The sequence below is a fragment of the Physeter macrocephalus genome, chromosome 16 (assembly GCF_002837175.3).
Source record: "Physeter macrocephalus isolate SW-GA chromosome 16, ASM283717v5, whole genome shotgun sequence".
NCBI lineage: Eukaryota > Metazoa > Chordata > Mammalia > Artiodactyla > Physeteridae > Physeter > Physeter macrocephalus.
In genome coordinates this window covers 72214849-72232668 of record NC_041229.1, presented here as the reverse complement: position 1 = coordinate 72232668, position 17820 = coordinate 72214849, and the positions used below count along the sequence as shown (strand labels likewise).

The window sequence follows — 17820 nt, the reverse complement described above, 5'->3', positions numbered from 1 at the left end:
GAACCCGCGTCCCCTGCATCGGCAGGCGGACTCTCAACCACTGCGCCACCAGGGAAGCCCCTCTGTGGGTGTTTTGAAACACCTTCCCGCTTCTTATTTCTTGGGATCTCTTGATGTGGGTAAACATACCTCTCTGACTGGGCTGTTGAATTCATCTCGCTCAGCCTCTAGGAATCTAGTAGTCAACTCTCCTGTGGGTGTCCCTTAAGCTCTCCAGAAATTCCCTTGGACTGGGTCTAAAACCATCCCCTGGCCAATTTGCTCATGCTTGGGAAACACTCACATGGGAGATACTCAGACATTCTTTGTCTTAAAAAAGACATAAAAGACCTCTGGGCATGAAAGACCTCTTCAAAGCATCAATCTCTTTGCTGAACTCTCAGAGCAGTTATCTGGCCACAAGCCATTGGACATTTCTCAGCACGAACTGGACAGCAACCTGCCCGGCCCCAATCTGGAGGGATACATGCCAAGCTCTCTTAGTGGCGCTGCTGACGCATGCCTTTCCTTAGACACGAGATGGGCAAGACTCACAGCACATTGATAACTACCGCTACACATCCTATCAGAATTCTCTCTCAGCCTCTCCAACCTCTTTCATAGCCTGGAAGTCATACACTGGTTTCTAGACACCTCGTTCACAAGTTCTGCTTTGGTGGTTTTGTACCTCACTTTATTATGTGGGAGGTATTGGCACTTAATACCTTAGGGTCTTAGCCAAAATGGAGATGGGAAGGGTCCCATTTTTACACTATCACACATGCTTAAAAGGAATGGTCAGAATAAAAAAGGCCACTCATAAAACAGCAAACAGTATAGTTTTTGCACATCAGGTTCTCTTGAGAACGAAGAGCTGCTTTGCCTTTCTAAAGTTTGCATGTTTATTAGCATGGTCCTCCCTGTTCTCAAGATGCCACAGGCTGGAGAGGTAAAGGTGAGGTGCTGCCCTTAAGTGGTCTTAAGGCAGAAACACCAAGGAGTGGGTGGAGTGAGAGAATGCGAAGGACTGTAAGAGCTCAGGCAGACACTTCTCAGGGCCTCCAGGCATAAACGGTGATGAGTACTGGAGGCTTGTGTCAGTAGAAGGGTCAAGAACTACTGAATATGGATTATCTTCTTTAATGTGACTCCATTTGTACCCACAAGATAATGTGTGGCTTGGAAAATGTGGGTTATGTACAAAAAAGAAAATAAAAATGACCTTTAATCCACCACCCAGCGTGTGCGTGTGTGTAAAATTGGTATAATATTTACTTTAATGACATATCATGAATATTTCCCTTATTTACTATCTTCCAGAACATGTTTTTAATGGCAGCCTAGTATTCAATTGCATGGCTATATAATTTAATCAATCTGATTTTGGATTTTAAGGTAGTTTCTAAGTTCTTTACTATTATATGTAACCCCATAATGAATAAGTTGCAGTCTAAGGGTTTGTGCATGGTTCCATTTTTTTTCTTGTGATAGAGGAATAGAAGTGGAATTACTAGCTAAATATCTAAGTATCTATCTTCATATTCCTAATATGCTTTGCCACATATTCCTTCAGAAAAATTGTACTTATTTAGCTCCTACCGGTAGTGTATGAGGGTGTCTGATAAAAGCCATTTTATATGAAAATTTTTGGTGGGTGAAAATTATCCAGTTATTATCCAAGTTATTACCTTGATGATCGGAATCCGGGCCAGGGCCATGCTGGGAGCGCTGAGGGTTAGAAGGCCGCCCCGGCAGGAATCAGTGAGAACCAGCCTCCTTAGTTGTGTCGGGGTGTGTGTTCTCGCTCCGTGCCAGGCGCTGAGGGCGACGGCAACGATGCAAGACACTACACTCGCCTACCAGGAAGCTCCCTCCGATTTTGCAAACTGCACACCAAAGCGGGCCCAAAGACAGTTCGCCCTAAGACACTGGGTCAGGACCCTTTCCACCCCCTCCCAGGCTCAAGTTCTTCCCCATCAAAGGGTGATGCAATCCCCGTCCTGTCAGCCATTCTGGGCTGTCGTGGGACTCTAACCTGAGGGAGCTTTGTGAACTGTTGAGCGTAGTGCACTCGTATAGAATTTTTACTCAAAATAAGGAGTGCGAGGGGAGGAGGGAAAGAGAGGCAGAGCGTCCCAGAGAGACCGGAGGCCGTGGGCGGAGACGCTCAGAGCGCGCCGGGACTGGGTGACTTGAACGCGGCTCCGTGAGGTGCTTATTCTTTCCCGCGGGCGCCAGGTTAGCAGCAGCAAGCGGGAGCGGTCCGCGGCCCCGCCCACTGCGCGGCCCCCTTCCAACCACAGACCCTTCCCAGTGCCGGCCCCACACCCCAGTCACCAATCCCTCCCCAGGCCGGCCCCTCCCTTGGCAAGCCTCTCCCCCGGCGGGCCCCGCCCCCGCCCCGCCCCCGCGCTGGCCCCACACCTCAGTCACCAATCCCTCCCCCTGAGAGCCCGCCCCCACGCCAGCCGCCCCCCCACCCCCGGAAGTGCCGTCGGAGCGTTCCAGCATGGAGCGCGAGTCGAACGCCACGGCAGCCGCCCCTGCTGCAGCCGCGCTCTTCGCCTGGGTACGTGACTCCGCCTCCGGGCCGTGGCCGCTGAGACTGAGGGGCTCACAGACGCTGGGAGCGCCCGGCCTCGGCTTGGGCGGTCCTGGGGCCAGGCAGCCGAGGTCCGAGAGGCGCTCTGGGTTGGAGGATCCTGGGCTGGGGGCTGAGGAGGAGAGGGCGGGGAGGGAAGGGTCTTCATGGGGTGACTTAGGGGCTTCTGGCTGGTGGGGTCCAGACCGGAGGGGCTGCGGCGCAGTGGGAAGAACCTGCCTCCAGGACAGAGCGTCTGGGTCCGCGACAGACTTCAGGCCCGGATAGCGCCGGGAGAGGCGGAGCGGAGGGCTCTGTTGAAGAAAGGATCTCCCCGTCCCAGAGCCCCGTGGGGCCACCTGTGCCCTTCACCCTCCCATTGCCAGGAGGATGAAGGCCTTTCCCCAGCCCCATCCCAGCCTGGCCGGAGCAGCCTTTGGTGTGAGGCCGGCGGCGTTGGGCCGTGCACAAGGCGGAGACCCTGCATAGTTACCGATACTCGGCTGTGACTGGGTCTTGCCTGCACGGCGGGTGTGGGAGTCTGCGCTGGTGTCGGTTTGACGGGAGCACTGAGAGACAGGGTCATCTTTATGTGTCGTGGCTGGAAGAGAGGAGAGTCTGTGCACAGGAGTGTGTGGCAGGCAGCCGACCAGATGCACGGGAACAAACAGACATAGTGTCTTGTAGTTCGTCATAGCACGTGCTTGTAATGAAACGTATAACTTGTTAATGTCGGTCTCCTTGGCCAGAATGTAGGTGTCATGAGGGTGGGTGCTGTGCATGTCTTGTATGGTGCCTGGCTTGTGCCTGGCACATTGTAAGGTGCTCAGTACGTATTTGTTGACTAATGGATGAATGAGTACCTGTTGTGTGCCGAGCTATGTGCTGGTCTTTTGGGAACAACAAAAGAGTGAAAGACTTCCAGCTCTCGTGTTGGGGGAGGTGGGGGGAAGAGAATAAGACCTTTACTGCTGTTAAAACCAGCATGTATAGACTAATTTACAAAACGGCAATTATCAGTACCAGGCAGCGTTTATTGAGTGCAAGACTGCTGCAGACCGGCAGAAGGGAGAGCGTGGTGTGGCCCGAGGTGGTCTGGCTGTGTCTTTGGTGTGGCACTGGAGCTGGGGGTGGAATTAGGGATTGAATGTGTGCCTGGGTGGGTGTTTATCCCAGGCCAGGGACTGGGGTCTGTGTAGACAGAGGAAACATCTGACAGAAAAAGCCTTTCAGATATGGCCTTGTCAGTACTGAAGCAAAAATACTGTTGAACCTAACCTCGTTGCTGTGCCTGGAGGCTTGCTGGTGTTTTCTTCCTGCTGCATTATCTGTGTGGAGGGGTGTATTAGTTTGCTAGGGCTGCCATAACAAAATACCACAGACTGGGAGGCTCAATGGAAGTTTATTTTCTCGCAGTTCTGGAGGGTAAAAGTCCAAGATCAAGGTGTCAGCAGGTTTAGTTTCATCTGGGGCCTCTTTGGCTTATAGATGGCCTCCTTCTTGCTGTGTCCTCACGTGGCTTTTTCTGTGGGTGGGAGCATTCATGTGTTTATTCTTATAAGGATACCAGTCATATTGGATTAGGGTCCCATCCTTATGACCTCATGGAAGCTTAACTACCTTTTTAAAGGCCCTATCTCCAAAAACAGTCACAGTCTGAGGTACTGGACGTTAGGGTTTCAACAAATGCATTTCAGCGGAACACAATTCAGTTCATAACAAGGGGATCTACCTTTTTGGGTGTGTGTGTGTGTGTGTGTGTGTGTGTGTGTGTGTGTGTGTGTGATGTCGAGTGTTTGTAAGGAAGGCAAATACAGCTGTAATAGATTGTATTAAAATTTCCTTTTGTTTTGCTTTATCATGGATTTAGGGCCTCTTGCTGCATTACAAAAATTTGGTGCCATTGTTTGAATCTCATAATGCTGGCTCAGCAACCTGTAGCCCTGGTAATGGGGCAGCCATGGAGATCTCATGGCTAACAGAGAAATCCTCTGCACATGCTTTCCACTTCACACCGTGCAAGTCTTTCATTAGCTCTTTCCTGAGGGACTCATAGGGTCTTAGATTAATTCACTGCAAAATATATGCACCTTCTTTGGGCCAGCACCATTTCAGATGTTGGGGAAACAGCAGTGAGCAGAACAAAGCTCCTGCCATCATGGAGTTACTTAACTCTCTGAGCCTTAGTTTCTTCATCTGTGAAATGAATGATAATGCCCCCCACCCCGTGAGAATTGAAGGGGAATGCCCAGCACACAGAGAAGCACTCAGTAGTTGGTAGCTAATATTGCCCTGAGGGCCTCTGGGACCTGTGTCCCTGCATGGCTCCCTCGTCCAGCATGGAGTCCTTGCAGCCCAGGATGGCTGTGGAATAGACCACAAGGGGCAGGAGTTTGTATATATGTATGCATTTTTTGGTGGTTATTTTAAATCACTTTTTTTCATTCAGGTGTCTTCAAAAACAGACACATTTTAAAAGTTTTACTACTCAAGAACCAACCAGCAGTTGGTAGTTGGAGAAATTATAAGGATTTCCAAAATCTTAATAAGATTTTCCCTGCGGGCCCATAATCCCTTATCTTCAATTTTGAATACAAAAATCTCTGTAAACCCAGAACTGACCTGACATGAGGCTGTTTATAGTCTTTGCCCACTAACTGAGTATTTGTGCCATTTACTGCAGAAATAATACTGTTTTACTTATGGGGTGCTGCTCCCAGACCTTGCAGCAGTGTATATGATTTATATACTGTATTACTTTTCTAACGTCTATACAATTCTGAGTCTGAAGTACATCTGGCTGCAAGGGTTCCAGATTAGGGATTCTGGACTTTTATCATATAATAACGACAACAGACATATTGCCCATCAAGGGGAAATCTGTTTCCTTAGAGGAATCTCACCACGTGAATCTTACAGTAACAAAACATTGTACTTGGAAAGGCCCTTAGAGATCGTTGCCAACCTCTTTCACCTCTTTCAAATGAAGTAACAATGGTGTGCCCTGCTTGAGGGCACAAAATCCTCAGCTAACTTTGATTCCAGAAAGTCATTGCCAGTTTTCCCAGTGAGGGTGTGTGGAGAAGGGACAAGAACTAGTCCTAGCGTGTTTCCCACCCACTTCGTTCCTATTTTTCTTGATTATTTCTTTCCGTAGCTTCCCTAGATAATTATCTTTTATCAGAAGGAACTCCTATGCTGTCCCCTAAAGGCAACACATGTGGGCTGGGGCATTGGAAGGGGAAGGTGAAGAGTATCACTGGATGACTTGTGGATGCCGAGAGCTCCTCTTACATGGAAATCGTGGTCTTCTGGGGATGGGGCCACTGTCCAAGTGTGGATTGCATATAACAACTTCTTAAGAATGAGTCTGTGAAATCTCATCTGTTATAGGCTCTGAGAGGAATGTGAGGGTGAGAAAGATAGGGACAGGTAAATTCAAATTGACAGTTAGGGTTCCCATAGTTTTTCGTCCTTGGCTTATTTTATCCCTAGGGTGCAAATAGCTATGGGCAACTTGGCCTTGGCCACAAGGAAGATGTGCTTTTGCCCCAGCAGCTGAGTGACTTCTGTAATCCTGGATGTGTCAAGAGTATCACGGGAGGAGGGGCCCACTCTGCTGTTGTCACAGGTAACTTCCTTCAAGAATATAACGCCTCTCATTTTCTTATTTCGACATTCTCCCCTAGGGTGTTATATTACTATCTTTCAGCCTTTTGTATTTTGCAGAGGACAACATTTTTGTGAAGGAATCACGTTACCATCAGAGAATGGCAGATTGTCAGAGCTGAAAGGATTTCAGAGATCAAGACCACCCCTCTTTTCCCCTTGCCCGCTCTCCAAATGAGGCTCAGAGAGGAAAACTGCTTAAGGTTACAAGACAAGTAGTGGCCGAGTTGCAACATATATTACATTTTATACCATAGATTGATATTTAACTTTCATATATGAGTTAGAAGTCTTGGCAGTTAAGTTGAATATTCCTTGAGAGCAAGAATTTTATATTTTCCATAATCTTCCCCCAGCATACCTTAGGATAGTACTTAATAAGTACTACAAGTGCTATAATATTGCAAAGGAGTCCATATTGCATCCTGGTTAAGAACATGAACTCTGGAATCAAACCGTGTGGGTTTAAATCCTGGTTCTCTTAATTGTTAACTGTGTGGCCTTGGGCAAATTACTTAATTTCTCTGTGCCACAGTTGCCTCTCTGTTACATGGGGATAATAATGATGAGAACCAATGAGTTAACAGGGCTGCATTATGACTTTCATGAGTCCTTGACACTTTTGCCTTTGTGGACACCTCCTTCCATAAAGAAATATTTAAAATTATGTTTACAGCTGCACTGACATAAAGATTAACATAATCCAGGCTAGATTTAGTATTATATATTCCTATTACATATATTTTTTATTAAAAAATTAGATTAAAACATTTTTGTGGGCTTCTACAAGTATGGTGGGCCCCAGGCACCGTGCCTAAAGGATAAGTCAGCCCCACGCCTGAGGCCCTCGGAAGAGTACTTGGCACATTCTGCGTCCTGAATAAACGTTGGCATTTATTGTTACAGTAGATGCTCAATTTGGCAATTGATTGGCCACTGCTGTAGGACTTGGAGTTTCCATTTAGATGTTAGATTGGAGCCCCTTGGCCTTGTGCCATTTGGTCCAGAGCACATTAACATGCATGGCTTATTAACTTGGGTGGGAAAAAAGTTAGTGGGTCCATGACTCCAAATAATTAATGAAATCCTTTTGCTCATCTTAGCAGTTGTAATTTCCCCTGTGCACACTACCACTAAAACCTTTATATTTTGCAGATGAAGGGAGCCTTTTTGTCTGTGGCCTGAACAAAGATGGGCAACTGGGGCTTGGTCACACCGAGGATGTCCTGTACTTTACCCCCTGCAAATCCCTCCTTGGATGTCCCATCCAACAGGTGGCCTGTGGCTGGGATTTTACCATTATACTTACAGGTGAGTGTGCTCCTAGGTAAATCTTTATCACCACAAAGGCTTTGGGTGAGAAGAGCATGATGTGGGCCCTGATTAAATGAAATCCTCTTTGTATTTAAAAACACACACAAATGTTCTCTCTGGTTGTCAAGGAAAGTTGTAGGGTGCATTTTGCAAGGAGGGTTTTAACAGTAAAGGAGGTAGGGCTGGAAAATCTGGACTGTAATTATTAGAATCTAAACAATAGCTCTCATTTATGAAGTACTTAGTGTGGGCCTGTGTCAGAGTTGTAGGGAGTCAGTAGGTAACACTCTGTTTCTTGCTCACATTTGGGATCAATTGTGAGACAAGCACAGAGCAGTCAGACAGGTAGAGATCAAATTATCAGCTTTTACTGATAAAGGCTAAATTGGAGGGCAAGGTTAATTGTCAGGCCAAGAGATTCTGCTAATACTCCTCTGATCCAAACCCACTCCCCAAACTCTAGGCCTCCCCCGTAGGGGAAACCCTTACTATGTGTCAGCCCAGAGTGTCTGAGAGGAAGGTGCCAAGCCATACTGTCCTGTTCCTTCTCCCAAACTCACAACTAGCTAGGTTACCCATCCTCCCCTAGAAAGCAGTGAGAATGGGGAGGGGCAGGGAGAAAGGCCTGGAGTGTATTAAAATTATGGAAATTCCATCTCATGGAAATATGAAAAGTGGGAGATAAGTATCCTCCATCCCAACACTAGGCACATGGCTAAGCATTCTCCACAGCTAACTTGTCATTAATTAGGTGGTGTAGTGGATAGTCTGTGTAGAACGCTTAGCCCAGTGCCCACTGTTTGTGTTCCTAGGGGATAGAGCAGGGATTATGGACTGAATGTGCTGGAGCACAGGGCCCCACTCATGCCTCTCATTCCTTTTGCTCTTCTCATCCTTCAGCATTTACCCATTGGTCACAGATGTCTTACTTCTTAGATTTGCAATTCAAGTATTTGTATTTTGCAGAAAATGGTCAAGTTCTATCATGTGGATCCAATTCCTTTGGCCAATTAGGAATTCCTCATGGGCCTCGAAGATGTGTGGTCCCCCAGGCCATTGAGGTAACGACAGCCCCTAATATTGAGCTTGCCTGTGTACTGTGAAAGTGTCTCCAGGTATCACAGTTATCCCTCCCCGGACTAAAAGACTGGCTGAGTCCCTGAAAACCCATGGGGTAGTTAGAATTTAAGTTGAAAAACTCAGGTTCTCCTGGGAAAAATTAGGTTGGAGGGACGGATGTTGTGAGTGAAAAGCCTCTGTTAGCTCTCATACGTGTTATAATTTTTTGTGAAATAAAACAAAAAAAGTAATATATCTTATAATGACATTAATGACATTTTACAGTTCTAAAAGTCGTCATAGTGGAAACTGTGTTAGAAACAGGTCCAGTGGGAATTGACTCACCTAAAGACACTAAGTGAGGCAGATGGCATAGGCCCGCACTGTCCAGCGGGAATGTCATGTGAGCCACATATGTAATTTAAAATTGTCTAGCAGTGCCATTTAAAAAAGTAAAAAAAAAAGGTGAAATTAATTTTTAAAATAACAGCTTTATTGAGATATAAGTTGTATACCATAAAATTTACCCTTTAAAAATGTATTTTCAGTGGTTTTTAGTATACTCACAGAGATGTGCAGCTACCACCATCATCTAATTTTAGACCATTTTCATTATCACAAAAGAAACTGTGTACCCAATAGCAGTTAACTCCCATTTTCCCCTCCCACCAGCCCCTGATGACTGCTAATCTGTATCTGTGGATTTGCCTATTCTGGGTATTTCACATAAATGGAGTCATACAATATGTAGCCTTTTGTGGATGGCTTCTTTTACTTCACATGATGTTTCTAAGTTTCACTCAAGTCATGGTATGGCATGGTAAAATTAATTTTAACAACTTTTAAACTACTCTAATGTAGCCAAACTATTGTTATTTCATTTTATATGTCACCAATATAAAACTTTATTAATGAGATATTTTATATTCTTTCATTTATATGAAGACTTTTTCTGGTGTACATGTTTTACTTAGAGTATATCTCAATTCAGTCTAGTCACATTTCAAGTGTTCAACAGCCATGTGTAGTTAGAGGCTACCATATTGGACAGCACAAGTGTTAGATAGGACTCCTGGTTTTAGTTCAGAGCTCTTTTCACTGCATCATACTTAAAATGTACACATTTTTGTGAAAATTATATTGTAAGCGAACTTTTAGAGGAATTATGCTGGAATCTAAAATGAGTTTCACCACCTAAGCTGCTCCACTCATATCTAATTTACTTAAACAGTGACTAAGAGTGGGAGATCTGTTTTCACTGGAGAGAGCTTAGGTCTGCTCCTACCACTTTGCTGAATTCTAATTGCTGGTATTGTGGGGTATTATTTGGGGTCATGGTTTGGGCTGTTCTAACAAAAATATTATAGACTGGGTGGCTTAAACAGCAAACATTTAATTTTCACAGCTCCAGAGGGTGGGAAATCCAAAATCAAGGCACTGGCATATTTGATATTTGGTGAGGGCTCACTTTCTAGTTCATAGACAGCCATCTTTTTGCTGTGTCCTTACACGCCACCAGAAGGGGAAAGGCGCTGTCTGGGGTCTCTTTTATAAGGGCATTAATCCCATTCATAAGGGCTCTGCTCTCATGACCTACTCACCTTCCAAAGGCCCCACCTCCAAATACTATTATGTGTTGGGGATTAGGTCTCAGCATGAATTTCCTAAGAACACAGACACTGAGTCTGTAGCACATGGTATGCATGGAAGTCTAGACTCTAGTCCCTTTTGTAAGAAGTGCTACAGCTTCTAGTTGCAAATACGTAGCTTTTTAAGAACCTATGTATAAGTTATAATTAATTTAGCTTAAGTCACATGGTTAAAGAAGACAGAGAGGAGCAATGGTTAAAATATGTTGGATGATAAAAACATTTTGACACACTGTATCTTACAGAACAATGGGAGGAATGTGCCAAAGTGAAGTATAAGAGAAATTCATTCATTTATTTAATAGCAACTATTGTGTGTAGGTGCTGTATTTAGGCAGGGGGGACAAAGGTGAGTAAGACCCAATCCTAGCATTCGAGGGCCTGTAGTTTAGTAGTACATGTTAGATACAGAAATACCTAGATGCATTACCATGTTAGAACTATGATAGATGCATGTATAGCCTCGAAAGGGAGTACTGAACTCTTTCTAGGGGAAGGTGGGGTGAGAACAGACTTATGCTGAATCTTGAAAGTTGAGTAGAAATTTCCCTGTCTTGTTATAGGAGGATGTGCAGAGTAGGTACAAAAGAAGCACATTACAAATAGAAGGAACTTTGTGAACTAGGGTATAGAGCATAAAACAGGAGGGCCTGGGATACTGCAAGCAGTTTAGTATGATTGGAATATAAGGAAGTGGTAGAAGTGCCAGTAGGGATCGGGCAGGCAGGGAGGTAGTGTCTGATAAATGGTAAGAACAGTGAGTTAGAGAGGGGCCACATGGGGTAGTGTGGGGGGTGGATTGAAGGAAGATTACTCAGAAAACTCTTGATAATAGTCCAGATGAGAGATGATCCTGCCCCAAACGAAAGCAGCAGTAGTGGGGATGGAGAAGAAGGAATTGAGGTAAGTTGGTTTGAAGAGAGTGACTCCACATATAAAGCCCTTCAGTTAGCTTTGAAAAGGAAAAAAAAAATTAAAAGAAAAAAATTTAAGGGTGGTTTATTCAAATTGTATGAGCAGTAAGATTTGATCTTCCCCAAAGCTAATGTGATTGTGGGCTGAATTGATAGAAATATAGTCTCCAGAAGAAGGGAGGCCAGAGCTCTGTCCTTCATTGTGCTGGTCGTGCTGCATCTAGGATGTTGTGTCCTGGTGTGGGTTTGGTTCTTAGGCCCTGGGCACTGAGGTGAGTAAGACTCAGACCCCGCCCTTGAGGACTCTAAAGTTTAGAAAGACACTGTGGATCTGTAAATAAGCAAATATGGTAAAGTCCCATAGGGGCTGTGATTGGTGCATATACAGTCCCTTAAGAGAGAGAGAGACTGAGTAACCAGAGCATAGAGGAGAGAAACCAAGAGGGGGAGAGAATTTGAAACTAGGTGATGGCTGATGGAACTGGGGATGTTTTTCCTAAAGAAGAGATGTGTATTAGTTATCTATAGCTGTGTAATAACTTACCCCCAAATTCAGCAGCTTAAAGCAACAAGCATTTATTATCTCACAGTTTTGGAGGGTCAGGAATCTGGGAACAGCTTAGCTGGTCTCATGACTTTGCAGTCGAGATGTCAACCAGGCTGCACGAGGTCTGCTGGAGGCTCAGCTGGGATGGTTCCACTTCCACGCTCTCTCATGGACAGGAGGCTTTAGTTCCTTGCCATATGGGGCTCTCTATAAGACTGTTTAGACATGGTGTCTGACTTCCTCGAAGAGTGATGAGAGAGAGAGAGAGAGAGAGGGAGGGAGGGAGGCAGGCTGGTCAAACAAGAAGCCTCAGTGCCTTTCATCAGCTAGTCTCGGAGCCACTTATCACTTCCTTATCCTATTCATTAGAAGCAAGTCACTAAGTCTAGCCCACAGTGAAAGGGAGGGGAATTAAGCTGCACATCTTGAAGGGCAGAGTCTTAAAGAATTTGGGGACCACAAGGTGTCTTAGGACATGACAACTGTCTTCAAATGTTTGGGAAGCCTTGTCAGAAGCAGTAGGCAGATAGGTTTGGTTCCACCTAAGGAGACAGATGGAACCGTGAAAAGATGAGCAGGCACCTGGGGAGGTGGTGAGCCCATGTCACTGGAAGTAGGTATTTGACAGGGGTTGTATGACCACTTGGTGGGGTGTCGTAGATAAGTTCTAGCATTGAATGGGGATTGGACTAGATCAGAGGTCAGCACACTAGAACCCTTGGTAAATAAAGTTTTATTGGAACACAGCCATGCCCATTCATATATTTATTGTGTATGTTGCTTTTATGTTACAATGGCAGAGTTGAGTAGTGTGACAGAAACCATGTGGCCTGCAAAATCTAAAATATTTACTATCAGGCCCTTTACAGAAAATGTTTGCCAACCCCTGGACTGGATGACCTTGCGGGTGCCTCCTAGCCCTAAGTGGCATTGTAATATGGTATTTTTAAAAGATTTTGCCTTTTAGGGATACATACAGAGGCATTTATAGTGGAAATGTTGGGAATTGGGAGCTCCAAACCAATCAGACACATAATGAGGATCATGCTGTGTTGTGTTTGGGCATAAATTACACAAAATTTTGTAGATGGATAATTCTGAGATTGCCATCCTTTTCTTTGTTTTGACAGCTCCTGAGAGAGAAGGTTGTTAGTATTGCTGCTGGACTGAGGCATGCTTTAGCTGCAACAGGTGATCATTTTGCTTTTATTTTCCTGATAAGCATGTAATAAGGAGACACGGAGCTTTGGAAGAAATAAACTTTAAGGAGTAATTCAGAGTGTCCTGCTGTGCTGCAGTCTGATTAAAAAGAGGGGACATAAGGCCGAAGTCATGTGGGAAAGCCTTTAGCAGGTAGGGAGGAAGGAAATGAAGTTGTCTAGCTCTTTGCTATGTTCTTAGGCATGGTGCTAGGTTCTCTTGATTTAGTTAGTACCTCATTTAATCCTCATAGGCACACAGTGATGTGAGTTAAAAATTTTTTGTATTGAGGCACAGTTGATTTACAATATTAAGTTTTAGGTGTACAACATAGTGATTCACAATTTTTAAAGATTATACTCCATGTATAGTTGTTAGAAAATATTGGCCATATTCCCTGTACAATATATTCTTATAGCTTATTTATTTTATACATGGTAGTTTGTACCTCTTACATATGAAGAAACTGAGGTCCAGAGAGGCTAAAGTGTTTGTCTTCAGTTACACAGGGAGTTATAGGAAATAAAAGGTGAGCTGGGATCAGAGTCTAGGACGGGCTGGATTCCAAGACCCACATTCTTCGCCATGAAATGCATTGCTTTCCTAGTGGATGTAAATGTTTATTAATTTAAATGCTTCATGTGAGCTTGTCTCCTGTACCGTGAGAGGGTGATGCACATAGGGCTGACGGCGTGTGTGAGGTTGAGGGTGGAAAGCGGAGGAGGCAGTGACCCTTTTTTCTCTCTTGCTCATTTTTCTGCTTTCCATTCCCACTTCTTTGGGCTGAAGGACAGCCCGGACTGGCTATGGCAGCCAAGGCTCAAGCGTTGGTGAGTCCAGTTGTGGAATGGGGAGAAGAGTGGAGGCAAGGAAGAATCTGGTGCATCATGGTGCTGGTGGTCACTTGGGGCTTAGTGTGATTATACTTTTTGAAAAACTAAACTTTTTATTTTAAGGTAATTGTAGATTCACGTGCAATTGTAAGAAATGAAATAGATCACACTCACTCTTTGCCCAGTTTCTCTCAGTGGTAACATCTTATGAAACTAGTGTAATAGCACAACCAGGCTGTCTTGACACAGTCAAGATACAGAACAGTTCCATCACAAGGATCCGTCTTATGGCTCTTTTGTAGCCACACCCACTTCCTACCTACTCTCACCCCTTAGTTCTTTTGTTCTCCCACAGTAATGTTGTCATTTTAAGAACGTTATATAAATGGTATCCTACAGTATATAGCCTTTTGGGGTTGGCTTTTTTGCTCAGCCTGATTCCCTGGAGATTCATCCAAGTTGGGAGTATGAATAATTTGTTCCTTTTTATTACTAAGTAATATTCCATGGTATAGAGGTACCACTGTATTAGTTTGCTAGGGCTGCCGTAACAAAATACCACAGAGTGGGTGGCTTAAGCAACAGGAATTTATTTTCTCACAGTTCAGGAGGCTAGAAGTCCAAGACCAAGATACCAAGAGGGTTGGTTTCTAGTGAGGCTTCTCTTCCTGGCTTGTAGATGCTGCCTTCTTGCTGTCTTTTCACATGGTTTTTCCTCTATGCACGCATGGAAAGAGAGAGAGATCTCCAGTGTCTCTTCCTCTTTTTAAAAGGACACCAGTTCTGTCAGATTAAGGCCTCACTATTATGACCCATTTAACTTTTATCACCTCCTGTAGGCCCTATCTCCAAATACAGTTACATTGGAGTTTAAGACTTCAATATATGAATTTACGGGGAACACAATTCAGTCTATAACAACCACGGTTTGTTTAACCAGTCACCCATTGAAGGACATTTGGTTGTTTCTGGTTTTTAGCTATTAAGAGTAAAGGTATAGGGCTTCCCTGGTGGCGCCGTGGTTAAGAGTCCGCCTGCCGATGCAGGGGACACGGGTTCGTGCGCCGGTCCGGGAAGATCCCACATGACGCGGAGCGGCTGGGCCCGTGAGCCATGGCCGCTGAGCCTGCGCGTCCGGAGCCTGTGCTCCACAACGGGAGAGGCCACAACAGTGAGAGGCCCGCGTACCGAAAAAAAAAAAAAAAAAAAAAAAAAAAGAGTAAAGGTATAATCATTTGTGGACAAGTTTTTATGTAAACATAAATTTTCATTTCTCTGGGATAAATGCCCAGGAGTGTGATTACTGAGTTGTATGGTAGTGATTACACTTTTATAAGCAGCTTCTTCTCTTAGAAATTAGAAGGACCAAAGAATTGCCTGTCATTGGTTTCCTTGCCCCTTTCCTACCAACATTTTGTGATTGCTAGTCTTATGTGCACATTTTTGCCGAGTTAACAAAGCAGCACAGTTCCCATTATGTGTTTGATTAATTTAATTGTAAGTCCTCCCCTCCCCCATTTAATCTGTAAATACTTCTGCCCACATCTCTAAAAGATAAGGAATTTTTCTGAAAACATTACCAAAAAATACCATCATAATACCTACAAAAAATTATCAGTAATTCTGTAATTTCATCAAGCATCTAGTCAGTATTTAAATTTCCCTGATTATCTCAAAAATTTTTTTTTATGGTTTGTTTGAATCAGGATCCAAATTAGGTTTATCATTGCAATTGGTTGATTATGTATCTCAAGTCTCTTTCTCTCTGTTTTTAATTTTATTTATTCCTTTTAGTTTTTTACTGTGATAAAATACACATAAAATTTATCATCTTACCCATTTTTAAATGTACAGTTGAGTGGGATTAAGTACATTCACATTATTGTGCAACTATTACCAAAATCTGTCTCCAGAACTTTTCTCATCTTGCAAAACTGAAACTCTATATCCATTAAACAGTAACTCCCCATTCCCCCTTCTCCCAGTCCCTGGCAACCACCATTCTACTGTCTATTAACATGATTTTGGCCACTCATACAGGTATCTCATATAAGTGGAATCATACAGTCTTTGTCTTTTTGTGGCTTATTTCACTCAACATAATATCCTCAAGGTCTGTTCATGTTGTAGCAAATGTCAGAATTTCCTTCCTTTTTAAGACTTAATGATATTCCACTGTATGTATATACCACATTTTGCTTATCCATTCTTCTATTGGTAGACACTTGGGTTGTGACCACATTTTAGCTATTGTGAATAATACTGCTATGAACATGGGTATACAAATATTACTTTGAGATCTTGCTTTCAGTTCTTTAGGATATGTACCCAGAAGTAGGATTGCTGGATCATATAGTAGTTCTATTTTTAATTTTTGGGGGAATTGCCATACTGTTTTCCATAGTGGCTGTACCATTTTACATTCCCACCAGTAGTCACAAGGTTTCAGATTTCTTCACATCCTTGCCAACCCATGTTATTTTCTTCTTTTTTTTTTTTAATAGTAGTCATCCTAATGAGTGTAAAGTAGCATCTCATTGTAGTTTTGATTTATATTTCCCTAATGATTAGTGATGTTCAGCATCTTTTTATGTGCTTATTGGCCATTTGTATATTTTCTTTGGAGAAAAGTCTTTTCAAGTCCTTTGCTCATTTTTGAATCAGGTTTTGTTGTTGTTGTTGAGTTTTAGGAGATCACTGTATATTTTAAAATTAATCCTTTATCAGGCATCTCCAGTCTCTTTTAATCTTTATGTACCTTTTCCTCTCTTTTTATCCTCTTGCAATTTATTTGTTGAAGAGATGGTAAGTTTTGTTTTATTTCAATACTGTGTTTTGCTCACATTGTGCTCAATCATCATCACTTATATTTCACAAAGCACGCTTGTCTGTTTACAGCCTAAAGGACCATTGGGTATAGGATACTTCTGGAGAAGCAGTACCTTAATGTTGCTGTTGGATAGTGAATCCTAGTTACACACATCTGACTGTAGACAAAATATACAATATTTCATCTATGCATTTGTATGAGGTTCAGAACATGGGTACATGAATTAGAGTCAGTGAATATGGAAATAAAAGGCCATTCCATTGAAGTAGTGGCTATTAAGAAGCTATCTTGCAGTCATAAATATGTATTTATATGGTGATTAGGAATCTTTGAATTCATCTTGGTGTAGTAGAAAAGGCACTACGTTAGGTGTAGGAGAGTTAAGTCCTGGTGTTTTCTCTGCTACTAGCTCCCCGTCTGACCTTGGACAAATCACATCTCCTCTACAGGGCCTCAGTTTCTCATGTAGTAAATGTGAGGAATGGACGTGGTAAGCTTCAAGGTTCTTTCCTGCTCCGTCTGGAGTCTCAGTTGTCCTTTCAGGTTAATCATGAAAAAAATGTCATTCCAGTAATTTGACTCTGGAGGAGTGTCCTAGAACTTTCTGGAGGGAGTTTTACTATGTTGGAATTTCCTTTGATGGTCTTAGATTGCCCTGAAGATTGGATTTGTGATTGACTTGCTGGTAATTCCTATGACCGGCCATAGGGCCTCTTGAGGCAATAAGCTTTTCCATAATATGCATGTTAACTGAGCATGAATTGGGAATCTCTCATGGCATTGAGGTTCAAAGAGCAATCTGGTCTTAATCCAGATAAAGATTTTCTTTTTTCTCTCCTGCTCCGCTGGGAAGCTAGTGGCACGGTGTTCCAGTGGGGAACTGGTTTGGCATCATCTGGACGGCGGTTGTGCCCTGGGCAGACTCTCCCACTGTTTTTGACAGCAAAGGAACCAAGCAGAGTGACAGGTAAGGTCCTTACTTCTTCTGAATCCTGTATTTATTCTTTGTTTGGAAATGGAGACACAGGCATGCAGAAAATGGGTAAATGGAGTTTTGCTTTTGCTATTTCTTGGTCTCTTTGTCTTAACTCTCTCCGTTGGTTGGTCTATTAATTTGCTGGGATTTTTGTGGGCCCAGTAAAAGTACCCCTCTTTGCTGCCAGAGTTTGGAACCCATTGAGAAGTAGATGCGAGTCAGGTGGGTGGAAATCAAAATGGTAGCTCTAGAGCTGTTACAAGTTAGGT

At 43.6% G+C, this 17820-nt stretch overlaps 1 protein-coding gene across 25 annotated transcripts in view; it reads left to right on the top strand.

The window, feature by feature from the left end:
* Positions 1-2467: 2467 nt before the first annotated feature.
* The window catches only part of SERGEF (secretion regulating guanine nucleotide exchange factor), a 307372-nt gene continuing 292019 nt past the window's right edge, over positions 2468-17820 (top strand). For 24 of the 25 annotated variants that reach the window (XR_008619605.1, XR_003683645.1, XR_003683644.1 and 21 more), the window contains exons 1-6: positions 2468-2548; positions 6056-6191; positions 7385-7540; positions 8510-8604; positions 12843-12903; positions 17429-17542. Coding sequence is in view for 22 of the 25 variants with exons in the window: in XM_028501268.2 (XP_028357069.1) it covers positions 2489-2548; positions 6056-6191; positions 7385-7540; positions 8510-8604; positions 12843-12903; positions 17429-17542 (622 nt within the window). In the remaining 3 variants the exon portion in view is untranslated. The remainder of the gene's footprint in view (positions 2549-6055; positions 6192-7384; positions 7541-8509; positions 8605-12842; positions 12904-17428; positions 17543-17820) is intronic. The other variant, XM_028501258.2, reaches the window with a different exon arrangement.